General features: G+C 37.3%; 1 protein-coding gene across 29 annotated transcripts in view; it reads left to right on the top strand.

Annotated features, from left to right (window-relative positions):
• MCTP1 (multiple C2 and transmembrane domain containing 1) overlaps positions 1–13,508 on the top strand; it is a 499,995-nt gene that overhangs the window by 471,897 nt on the left and 14,590 nt on the right. For all 29 annotated transcript variants that reach the window (XM_023617967.2, XM_023617972.2, XM_023617969.2 and 26 more), the window contains one exon: positions 9,567–9,676. In XM_023617967.2, coding sequence (XP_023473735.1) covers positions 9,567–9,676 — 110 coding nt within the window. The remainder of the gene's footprint in view (positions 1–9,566; positions 9,677–13,508) is intronic.

Genomic DNA, 13,508 nt, shown 5'->3' on the forward strand with positions numbered 1-13,508 from the left:
GGAAATTGGATAGCAATAAAACTGTTGTTGGCTTCATATAAAAAATATTATCCAGTATTTAAATGGCTATTATTTCCAGCAACTTGGCAATTGTAACCATACAAATGATGAAATTGATTCCAGTCACAGTCCATCTTTGTTTGGAAAGGAAATACCAGTAGTGTTTGAAAAATGGATTATTAAAGACCTCGGTTTGCTGAAGGTGGCTCATCTGTTCTCCTTGCTCACACAGCATCTTGTTGGGGGAAAAAATAATAAGTGCAGCTTTTCCCTACCCCAGATTATTTTCACTACAGATCTTTAGAGCAGGAAATAAAGAACAGCTAATGGTTCATGGGGCATGTGGAATTAGTTTAAGCAAAGCCAAGCCTTGGTCCTGCTGACCGCCTCCTCTTTCCTGTGCTGTTTTGTCTATGCCGGCCTTAGACTATGTCAACAAATCTCTTTTAAGCTCAGATGGGAAGAAAGGATGGTGATTCTCTCTCTTTCTGTAAGGGAGTAATTTACAGCAGATGTGCTTTTATAGAAGGGTACAAGTTTGTCTTGTAAAATATTTGTAAAGAAAAATAGCCTCCGGATTTTACAAAGCAATCCTTACTCGGTTTTGGAGATGTCACAAAGAGCATTGTTTTTATAACGCTAATAGGATTCTTTTCTCACACAATTTGATTTTAACTCAAGATTAATTTTTGGGAAGAGCCAAGTTAAATATAATAAAACAATGTAGTGAAGAAACACCATATGTGACTTGATGCCTTTTTGACAGTGACCTAAAAGAAGCCCAGTTACAGTCAGGAGACATGGGGTAAAGTGCCAGGAAGACTTTTTAACTGGTAAGGAGATCTTAACTTCTCCAAGCCTCAGTTTCTTTATCTGTAAAATGGGGGAACCACCTGCCCCTGCCATCCAAGTGGGAAGATAAATTAAAAATGCTTTATAAGCCATAAAGTCCTACACAAAGGTAAGTGATTATTTTCGTAACAAAGCTATTCAAGAAAAAAATCTTTGAGAGTTCCACACGTTCATGTATATACCTTTCTGGGCATATAATAAAAGGAATCTTTTTTTGATTAAAAATTGTGCTAGTAAGGAGATTAGCAACAAAGCTTGTGCTATGTAAGATTAAATTCTAAAATCTGGCCCTGATTCAGCCATGAGGCTTGTTGAAGATCAACTCACTGATTCTAACGGGAAGTTTTACCTGCATAAGCACTGATAGATAAAAATCACATGATAAAAAGATGTGTGTCTTGCATGAGTATGATTACCTTTGGCCTGTGGAGAAGGTACAACTACTAGTGGGCAGGGAATACTGTAAACAAATGAACTGTCTGCTTAGTTTTCATATCTCAGATGAAAACATATGGCTAGAGGCAGCAAAGGAGAGTGAGCACAGATTGGGGTAGAAGTTTGAGTTGGGGCTGTTAGACAAGTGATCTGCAGTTTCCTCATGTAGGGAATGAGAGTAACAATGCCTACCACCCTGTGTGGCTGTTGTAAGGATCATGTCAGAAGATACATATCAGATAACCTATGATCATATTAGATGACAAAGAAGTTACACAAATGTAAGATTCCCAAGACTTATCATAAATAAGGGAGAAAATTCTGTCATCTTTATTAAGATTTAATAAAATTTAGCACTTAAAAGTTTTATAGTATTTCTTTTTTCAGTCACTTCAAATTGTTAATATTAATGACTAACAGATACTGAGCACTTCCTGTGTCCAGACATTTGTGGTTAATGCTTTAAATAGATTAAACTCATTTCATCGAGAACCACCATGAAGGTAGGTTCCATTATTACCCCCATTGTACAAATGAAGGTAAGTAAATTGCTCAAAATCACATAGCTTAAGGAAAGAATGAAGGCAGGATTTGAGCCATGATTAGCAATAGAGCCAATTAGCCAGAAGTCTGGTTGCCTTCCAAACAAGACTGTGGTCGTCCATCACAATAGAGTGCTCACAGCCTCCTCTAAACTCTCAGTCGCCCTCTTGGCTCCGCATTTGAACCCCAACTGTATTTAAACACTTGAAAATGAAACACACGGTTTCAAAAGACGTTTTTCAAGGCCCATGCAGGTACACACTTTTTCATTAGAAGTTGGGATAAAGGAAAACTAGCCAACATTTGCTATTTGCATTCAGAAACAAGCTGGGTGCTTCTCTTCCCTAGCGTCACTCAGGCTTCAACCACCGAGCCCATAGGAAAGGCAGGAGAAATGCCACCCACCAGTAATGTCCTCAAACAAGCTTTCAGATGTCTCTGAGGGCCAGAGGCCATTCTACAGCCTTTGTTATCTTCTCTGTAAACTGGCTAATTTGTAACCAGAAGAGATTTTAGGGCACACCTTATATAACTTTTTTTTTTTTTTCTGAGAGGAGTAATAAGGACAGGCAGTCACTTGTCCTAGGCCACCATAATCCTGAGTGTGCTTTCACATTTTCAAAACCTTTCCACAATCTGTTAATTTTGTGTTTTCTGTGAGGCATACAAATTCTTATCTCAATACTTGTATTGTACTAACCTGGGTGAAAGTGTCCTTTGTCACTTATGTACTTCTCTGGTTACTTGGGAACAGCAACCTCACAGCTTCTGTTGTGGCTTTTATCAAGGTTAGCCTGGAGCCAGGCCTGGTGGCCCTTTCACATGGGAAGCCATCTGAAAGCAGAACTTCTCCAGGGACAAAAGCCTGAGATGGAATCATCTGTAAAGCCACTCTCTGACTCTCTGTAAAGTACACTTCCTGCCTGCTGGCAAGGAGATTAAGTCAAAGGTTTTGATATTGATATATAGTCCTAATCTTTTAAGAGCTTTCAAGTACTAGCAGGACAGTTGTAAAGAGTTTTCTTAAATCATTAGGAAGAGGGAGATTTGCAAGTCCCTCAGGGCCTATATGATGAGGAGTTCGGCTCCGGGGAACCCTCCCTCCTAATAACAGGTGCATCTGTATCCCTGGGGGCTTTCTGTAAAGTTTATTTACATTTACATTTAATAGAAATTAAACATTTTATGTACCACCTTTTACAAATAATTATTTTTGCTTAATTAGAAGTTCACATGGTTAGTTAACAAGTTTTGGGTTTTCCTGGGCTTTGTGTCATTTTGTTTCTGTTCCCGGATGTCTTCCTTTCCTCCTCATGTTCACCCGAAGCTCTTCGTCTCCTCCTCATCCTCCTTCAGTCCCTTGGACAGTCTCTTCTTCAAGTTTTCCTGCCCCTGCCCTCCCCTCCTTCTCTCTTTTTCTCTGTTTCTTCCCTTGTTTTTTCTCCTATTGTCTCTATTTTTTCTCTCCGTTTATTTTCCTTTCCTTCCTTGCTTTCATCATAACTCCGAGTGCCAGCTGCCATTTTTTACATGCCTATTGTTTACATTGCCCAGCCCAGGGGACATGTCTCTGCAAATTTTTGTTACTTTACAATCACCTTTAAAGTTATATGGAAATCGTATAGCATTAAACTAACAGGGCAAGGCACAACTAAATGTGATTGAAAATGGCATTGTAGAAAATGAGTACTGAAAAGCATAGGACTACCTTGCAACAGAGGAAGCAAAAAATTAAGACCAGGTAAATGCCCATTCTGCAAAAAAACATGTTCAGAGTCAGCAGAAGAGGGGAAAAAAAGATCTTCTGAATGTAACATTATAAATAATCTACCATCATTTTGTAAAATGAAATCTGACAAGTTAACACTAAGTCATCTGGGGCAAAACTAAACATGCATAAAGGTTTCATATATTTGGGAATTCTCTCTAGTATTTCAAAATGTTGTTTTTAATGCAAGCAAAAATAGATAAAAATAATTTGAATTCATTTAATAAGGAATTGTATCCATAATTTTATTACTAATAATATATAGACAGTTTATTTGCACCAGGCATTGTACTAAGAGCTCTACATATCTTATCATATTTAATTTAGTCCTCTTTATAACCCTGAAGTGTAGATGTTTTTGAGGATTTTATTTTTTAAGAGAAAAATATACTGTCTTTAAATGGTGTCCCTGTGTCCTCTTAACCTTAAATATATCTTAACGTCTCAATGGTGGGTTCCTATTTTTAAGGTTAATATCAGGAAAAGAGCCAAGGCACCAAGTAACCTGGTAAGATTTGATATAATAAGAACTGAGTAAGACACTGAGATAAGATTCAGTAGCCAAAGGTCTCTGAATTGCCAGGCTATTCTCTGAGAATTTCAGTGTTCTAGATTTGGGGCTGAAACATAGTTTTTACATCTGAAAAAGAAGGAATATTGGCACAGAACATTTCATCGCTTTGTGTGCCTTTATTCAATGTATACCTCATATTTAATATATTTTCCATAGCTTAGAAGTATAGATCTGAGAGGAAGTCTCTTTTGCAGGGCATTTTACTGATTGAACCAAGAAAGTTGTGCACCAACACCATCTTTAGCATAAAAAATAAATCACATGAAACATAAACATATTCCAAATACAATTGTACACTTTGTGCTAGGTGAGGCTGTATTTATTCACTGAAGAACTATAGTCAATAGTAAACTATAACAATTATGTCCCAGAGCAAAAGTCAATCTTATCGCTAACCTTTTGCCGGAGATTACATAGCAAGACTTTAAAGGAAAGGCAAATTATGGTCAAGATTAGCTCTTTGGGCTGGCAAATCTGAATGCTTCCTCCAGGAAATAATAAGATGAACATGTGCACTGGCTTTCTTGGACAGTTCTATTTTATGCTCATCCTGGCCTAAGATTTAATAGCTCCCCCACCTCCCTGTACTCTTAAGACATTCTCTTACCCTAAAAAGAAAGTGAGATAACTTTAATTTTGTAACATTGATATTTGGAGTAAACATATTCTACATACCTGCTATGATTGATACAGCACAGGTGTTCAACAGATCCATTTTCTATGATGTCAACAGGGCTGACAATGACCACTTCGGCAGGGCCCCTAACTAGCATTAATGACCATGGCAGGATGCAGCTGGATGCATGAGGAACCCAGCCCAAAATACACATCCCTTGACACCTATCACTTTGGCTTCTTGTTCCCGTTCAGAATAGAATCAATGAATGGGGGCACTTGTCATTTTAGCCTGAAAGTCAAGGAACAGGATTCTCCAAAATATGTAAGCTACTTCTATTGATTCTTTAGGTCTTTAGATTTTCCTAAATATCTCAAAACTAGGAAGTAGATACTTCTCTGGAAGAATCTAGTTAACTTTCTGTTATGATATGAGATAGTAAAATAGGTGACTATGAAAGAGTCACTGTATTTCAAGTTGCAGTTATTGATATTTTGTGGACTATTTAAAATATAAGATTTTAAAAGGTTATATAGAATCATTAGAAAAAGTTGTACAATATAAGTCTCACATGTTCTCAGATTTATAGTCATAGCTCTTTTTTATGGGTAATTTTTTTTTTTACATCTTCAAAGGAAACCTTAATAATGCATTTTTTTCTAAAAAAAAACCCAGTGTCACTACCAAGCCTTTGGATGATTAACTACCCTATGGTATTTCTTTCATCCAAGCTGGTTTATAAAGGAAAGCAAAAACGACAATAAAAGAAATGTACCAATTTATTCTCTACTAATAAAGTATTGAACATTAGTGAAAAAAGTATGAAATATTGGAATGCAACCCAAAGCAATTCCATTACCTATTGCAGTTTTGGGTCATATACTGTATATAAATAATAATTACTTCATTGGTTGGAAACCACAGTGGAGGAATATAGAATTTGATGAAAGAGATTTTAAAATAAAAATTTTATCCCAAAGCATTTGCTTTTGCAAACTTTGCCAACATCATGGACCATCCTATTTTTTTTTTTTTTTTTGGTGGCCAAGGGTGAGGGGCTGGGAGTGCAGAAGAAACAAAGAAAATTAAGAGTGAGCAGGTTTTTGAAACTCTTTAGCCAATACATCAGCACTTGGATTTTAAACTATCTGCTAAAAATAGTCTTTGTAGATGCCTCAATGACACATCTAATTAACAAAGGTCCTGTATTTAATATTTGCACACTGCATTATTGACATTAATTCTGGTGGTTTCTGACACATCTTTCACTTCCCCACTTTGAATCAGGTTTCAGGATTTCATTTCTCACTGAAGATTTGAGCTGCATCATGAGCTCAAGGCTAGATCGTGGTGTCTACAACATAAGTTTCTCAGTGTTTTCAAGTCTTCTTGTTTATCTCACGGGGGTTCTGGGTAGGACCTGAAAGCTTCCTGGGTAGAATGGGAAGGTCACGTGGTATATTATGGAGAGAACAGGCTCTGCGGTTGGCCATTCATAGTCCCAATCCAACCTCTGTCATTTTCCCCTGCGGCTCAGTTTCCTCGACTGTAGAGTGGAGAAAAATATCTCCACTGTAGGATAGTTGTGAGGATTGAATGAGCTATGTGAAAAGCACTTATTGCTGCTTACAGTGCTTAGTGAGAGTTTATGTATATTCTACTTCTTTCTAAAAATAATTTGAGAGGTATAAAAATACGAAAATTACATTCAGAAAAAAATAGATAAACCACATGAAATCATGCTCAATGATTCACTCAATTCATTTATTTTTTCCTACCCATGTTCCTTTAATATTGATATTGAAGAAAATATCAGGGAAATAGTCTGATTATGAAAGTGAAACATTAATTGCAAAGAATTTAAATATACTGGAAAGTATGAAGGTAAACTTCCATTACCTTTAATATTTTGACACATTCTCTTCCTCTTTTTCCTACCTATTTCAAAAAAAGTTAGGATTATACTCTATATCACATTTACTTCCCATTTTCTTCAATTTCTATTATATCATAAGCATTTTCATTCTCGTTAAATGTTTTATTTAAACAATTATTTTGTGATTTCATAATAGTCTATCAATTGTATGTACCATAATTAATTCCACTCAACATGTTAGTGATTTTTCTTTTTGTTATTATAAACAAAACTGCAATGAAAATTTTTTCAGATGTTTATTGAATACGTTGGAAATCGCATCCCTTGATTTGTCATATTTGCTGCAAAATTTTTCCCATTTAGCCTTTTAAATTTATGACAACTTTTGACATAACAAGTTTTTAATTTGATGTAACTTTTGCTATCAATTATTTTCCTTTGTGATTTCCTTGACTGCTTGTATGTTTAGTAAGTTCTTTCCTATTCCAAAGTCAGTAAATAGCTTACTTATATTTTCTCGTTCTTTTATGAATTGCTTTAGCTTTTTGCTAAAAGAATGTATTTGGGGCTATCTATTTGAGGTAGGTGCTGAGGTAGATTTGGAATATCTCAAATAGATTTGAGAGTCTATTAAGCTAGGATTTAACATAATTTTCTCCAAATAGTTAACACTTTTACCCAGTAACATACTGCTTCCTTCGTGATGATGGATTTATAGTGGTACTCTATCATACACCAATTTCTCTTTCAGGGCTCATCTTTCATATTTTAATTACTTAAATATCTGGTACAATAAATGCCTTCTCATTATTTCTCTTTTGCAGAAATTTCTTGGCTATACTTACTCATTTATTCTTCCAAACAAATTTTAAAAACACTTTATCAAATTCTCCTTATTTCACTCCACTCCAAACACATTAGCATCTGCTTGAAATTGCATTAAACCTATACATTCAACTGAAAAAATGCTTTCTTTTAATATTCGGTGTTCCAATGCAGAAGCACAGTATCTCTATTTTCTTAATAGAGAATCTGTACATTTCTTGCTACGGTTATGCCTAAGTATTTTATATATTTTATTGCTATTGTGAAAGAAATATTTTTCCCATCATAATTTTGAACTACTAAGACATTGTTCTCAGTGAACTTTCACTGTGTAACCAGCATGCTTCAACTCCAGCTTGATTTATTCTGTATGTAGAAAAATATTTATACGAGCACTTTATTACACAGACATAAATGACTGAAGCCAGCGCTTGAGAGAGAACACTGAAGGCCATGGAGATTATTAGAGCAGACCAACTTCGTAGTTGTTAAAGGAGCTAGAAGGAGCCACTGGTTATCCATTTTATTCTATAGTGTACAATTGCATAGGTGAAATTGATGCATTTTATTACTAGGAAGGGAAAAAGACAAGAAATTGATGCACCCATGTCTGTAATGACAAGTGAAGGGCAACATTTGAAGGTAGTGGGGACCCCGAGTGTATTTAATTGTTTACTATACTTTGAGCCTTATGCATCTCATCTACCTCATTGTCTGACAGGCCATTCTGGCATAAGCAAGATGAATAATGTAGACAATATCTCCCATGGGAATTAAATTTAAAATGTAAGTAACTGCTATCTAAAGATCTTGTTATAAAGCTGGCCTCTAAGTCTTCGGTCCCACTGTACCCTGTTGTCTTTGGAGGCCGCACAAACACCTGTCATTCACTTGCCCTCAGCTTCTAAGGTGGCAGGATGCCAGCACCAGCCAAGTGTTCACAGTGCAATGTACTTTAGACTCTTCTGAAATGAAAGTCAGTATGTAAATGTGCAACATGACGACATTATTATTCTAGCTTTCTGGCTGCTTTTACCAAGCACTGACTGCCACATGAGGTCTCAAGTGTTCTGGCACAGTGTGCAAGTGTTCAAAAGAAGTTAAAGTAATGAAATTGGATCTACATTTCCATAGATATTCAAGCTGGCATGGAGGAATGGAGTCATGGAATCGGGGTTGGATGGTCTCCACCAAACAGACTAGGCAAGTGCCTGTGATGCCAGGCTACTAAGCAAAATTTTCAGTCGTGAAAGGCCACCACTGTTTCTTCCTCTGGGTCTAAAATTACAAAATGTGCATATTCCCCCCAGGCTCACACCACTCGCTGGGTGCTTTATGCTCAGTCCCCACCCACTCATTCCCTGGAGCACACAAGCTTTGCCTAAATCTAGCACAAGTTTTAAAATGAAGAACTAAGTACAAAGAGGGGAAAAATATTTAGTTAGAACCTAAATACAGCATATTTTACTGTATCAAGTATGTGACTATTAAGAAAAGGGCCAGGCTCACAGTGCATCTGAGCTATCTAAGGTACTTCCTAGGAAGTGTCCACATAACGGGTTTCAGTTGACCTTGTCATTTTTTGCAGTTTTCACTGCTCATAGGTCTTCTCACTTGCATCGAGCATTCTCTGCTGTTGAAATTTCTGGAGCCAAGACTAAACTTAGGTCTATGGGTGGTAGGGTTAAGAAACTGAGTCTGCTCAGTAGTGAGTCATGGTGGGTTCAGGGTTAGCTCAGATTCTGGATTTGTCCATTCTGAGACCTAAACTCTCTCTTACACATTTACACCCTCCCCCCAGCTGAACTGTTTCTGTTCATCAGGGCAAGAGCAACAGAAGCTGAGTCTCATGCTGTACAGCTACCTTTATATTAGCACAGGTCCATGATGCTGGGGAACCTTCCTCCTCCATCTCCCTTTCTATCCTGACATTTTCGTGGGGTCCAAGTATCTATATATATTCAGAGATGAAGTTTATTTATATTTAAAAATGCAAGAGAGGAACAATTCAAAGAATTCAAGCACTGAAGAATACCTTTACTCATAAAGAATGTCTTTTTTTTTTATTGTATTTCAGGACAGTGAAAAAAAGGGATTTATAAATAAGATCTATGCTATCCAGGAAGTATGTATCAGTGTCCAGAACATCCTAGATGAAGTGGCTTCCTTTGGCGAAAGGATAAAGAAGTGAGTGATGCTGACATGTGAGCCCTGGCCTTCAGTGGGACAGAGTATCCATTTGTTTCTCGGAGGGTGAAATGCCACACTCTTTTTGGCAGGGGACACTCCTTCTGGGTGATCTATTGCTCAGTTTCATCATTATTTACTTTGTTTCTGCCAGTCTTTGGTTTTATGAAAGTTCTGTCAATTTCCTTCCTGAAATTTAGAACATATTGGTTGGAAAGCAGTCATACTTGTAGCTTTGAAGAAATAACACCGTCCTAAATTTTAGCACATTTTCACAGTGAAAGACTTTGTTCTTAAACGGAATATGAAATCGTGATAGAAAAAAAATAAACCAAGCTAAATGAGGACTTCAGGTAATCCAGAAACACCTGCATTTTATTATTGGTTGAGTTTATATTTTCATCAAGTTACTCTAAAATTTTAAAAAATTGTGTTATATATAACGCCCTACAGAAATATTCTTTCAAACTTGTGCATTTAAATAGCTGAGAAAATTACATATGAAATAAACTGGTCCTTTGTCATTTAGAAAATGCACAGAATTTTCATAATTTAAAAGAAAGAATCCCCTTTCCTTAATTATTTTAAATAAGGGAAAACAGCTTCATTGAAGTCTAATGTAAAATTAAGAATACTTACATCCCTTGGTATCCTTGGGGGATTGGTTCCAGGATCCCTGGGATGCCAAAATCTGTGGATGCTCAAGTCTTTTACGTAAAATGGTGTAGCATATGCATATAAACTACACACATCCTCCCGTATACTTTAAATCATGTCTAGATTACTTAGAATACTTAATACAATGTAAATGCTATGGAAATAGTTCTTATAGTTTATTTTTTAGGGAATAATGACAAGAGAAAAAGCCTGTACATGTTGAGTACAGATGCAACTATTGTAGGCCTTTCGATCTGTGGCTGATTGAATCTGCAGATGTGGAACCCATGGATACAGAGGGCTGACTGTACTTGTGTTTTACTTGAAATAATTTTATTTACTAATATACTTTTGAAAGCAACTATTTAATCATAAAAACAATAAGGTGAACTTACAACAATTGATTATTAGTAAAAAAAAAAAAAATACTAAGGCCCCATACTACTAAACTATGGGAAAATTGGCCTACATAGTGATTGCTAAATAGTCTATTCAAGGAGGGATGCTGTGTATCTGGATAGCATACATTTTTCTAGTTTTATATATCCATTCATTGTTTATTATTCATAACCAGAAGTGTTCTGCAGATTTGGATCCTTGGGCATACACAGAATTTGAAAGGAGTAAATTATTTAAACTAAAGGTGTGAGTCATTCATCCGGTGCCTTTCATGTTTCAAGGGATAATGCATTTTATTTTGTATAATTTTTTGTTTAATACATTTCCACATATGCATAGGTGCTGAGTTTCCACTTTCTTATATCATCTTAGACAGAACAGCCTCCCTCTCACTCCCAAATGCGCCTCTAAGCAACATTTAGTCTCAGACATCTGTAGACTGATTCCCACATCTTTTCTCTTTCCTTCCTCCTCTCCATGTTATTTCCATCTCTAAGAATGTTCCTTTGTTCTCCACACCCTATCCACTGAAGCATTGAGTGAAGTCCTAAATGGGGCATTTCCCTATTGAGTGTTGTCTTTTCTCCGAGGTACACTGTGGTTGATACCTGACAGAAGCATCTCAGTTATACTAGAAGAAGCTGGGTCAGTTCTGAGTTCAGGCTAGTAAATGCCTGAGGGGAAGAGGTTTCTTTGTAACTCTGGGTGGTGGGAGACCTCAGAATAGGTGCTTGGTTGGAAAACATCACGGCCTCTTGAGGGATGTGACCATATCCTGGCTGTGGACCAGCCTTGGGGAAAACTGGATTTTACAGAACTTCCCATAGGTATAGACTGAGATATAGGAATATGGCATAGGATCCAGTGAGTCTTGTAGGAGCCATTTTTTCTGCACAACAATCTTCTGAATACTAAAAAAGAGAAATTCTCCCGGGGTCACCTGGGATAAAATGCATCTATCCAGAAAGCAGATTCAGAAGCAATCTTTAGGTTCAGAGTGAACAGCCTCTATAATTACCACATCTTGTTACTAAGTAATCATTCCAGAACATTCTTGAATTGCATCTCTTTTGGCGGGGAGGATCATATTTTAGATTTACATTTCATAATGCACTGTGGAAACAGAAGAGGGCAGTCTCTTTTTCCCTGACATTAGCTATGCTGGTTAGCATTCTTTGCCATTTATCTATCCTTCCAAGAGGAGTAAGGAGAATACCGGGAGCCTTTCAGTGAGGCTGCCTATTAGGAGGGTTTTCTGAGTGAAGAGCCAGTGCCCTCGCACATAGAGTAGTGTGATGGATAGCTCTGAGCTGAGCCACAGGAAAGCAAGCAACCCTCCACCTTCAGTTCTCTCCACAAAGGGCAGAAGCAAGGGAACCACAGGTGTCAGTAAAGGAGGGAAGACATGATCTTTTACCTGGTGACAGTTACAGGACACTCTCTCTGGCCGTGGGAGGAAAAAGGCAAACAGAGATAGAAAAGTCAGACCCCAAGAGTTACTGAAAACAAGACATCCAGTTTGATCCAACTTTGGCTTTTTTACTACAAAAAACGTTTTTAGGAAACATTTGACCTAGAGAGTCACAAAAAGCAAGCCATATGCCGCAAAGCTACGGAATAACTCCTAAGTATTATGCCGAGACACAGTATAGGAAGAAAATCTTTTAATCATCCTTTATCAGATCAGAAACTGCCCTGGAGGGGCTGGCCCAGTGGTGCAGCGGGTAAGTGTGCACGTTCTGCTTCAGCAGCCTGGGGTTCCCCGGTTCGGATCCTGGGTGCGGACATGGCACCGCTTGGCAAGCCATGCTGTGGTAGGCGTCCCACATATAAAGTAGAGGAAGATGGGCATGGATGTTAGCTCAGGGCCTGTCTTCCTCAGAGAAAAGAAGAGGATTGGCAGCAGTTAGCTCAGGGCTAATCTTCCTCAAACAAAAAAAAAAAAAGAAAGAAAGAAACTGCCCTGGACAAACCCTACCACAAGTAAATAAACATACATTACCAGGAAATTAGAAGACATAAAAAACACTAACATATATCCATATCATGTACAATTTCATATTTTCTGAAGTGTCTTTGGGGCCCTTCTCATTACCTTATAAGAAGAAATGCCATACTTTAGACTCCTGGAATTGATTAACTCTGATATCACCTGATTCACATTGGCATGTTACCATCACTATCAGTCTTCCTTGATACAATAGAAGCTGTCCTCATTTTATAAAGGGGAAAGCTGAGGCGTAGAGATGTTGACTCGTCTAAAGTCACATACAATCTAGGCTTTGAACACAGATCCACTCCCTTCTTTGTTCTTTTCGTTAAACTGTGCTAAAGAGTCATGCAACAGGATGTGTTAGTTGCCATGGTGTGCCTGTAAATGGTGATACAGTTATCTACCTAACTCTGAAGATTCCAAACAGTGGTTCTCTGTTTTCTTTATAATGTTGTCAGTCTCTCTTTAAAACCACCAGAGATTCACTACAGAATTTCTACACAAAAAGCCTTAAATTATTACAATCTTTTCATATTCCATTTCCCTGATTTTCTACATCATCTTTTTTGCCTTCTATGTCATCATTTTTCATTTCTTTTCCCGTTTTGTCCCACTAAATTCCTTCCTATTTTCTTAGTCCTGTCTTTTTTGTAACTTCGTCTACTTCTGTTCATTGATCCCGTTTCTGTTCCTTGTTCTGATCTTGTCTCTCTGTCAATACACAGCCTTGCAGCCTTCCTTGACTTTATATCATCAGTCACCAGCAGGGTGGGAACACTGCAG

The sequence above is a fragment of the Equus caballus genome, chromosome 14, assembly GCF_041296265.1.
Source record: "Equus caballus isolate H_3958 breed thoroughbred chromosome 14, TB-T2T, whole genome shotgun sequence".
NCBI classification, from domain to species: Eukaryota; Metazoa; Chordata; class Mammalia; order Perissodactyla; family Equidae; genus Equus; species Equus caballus.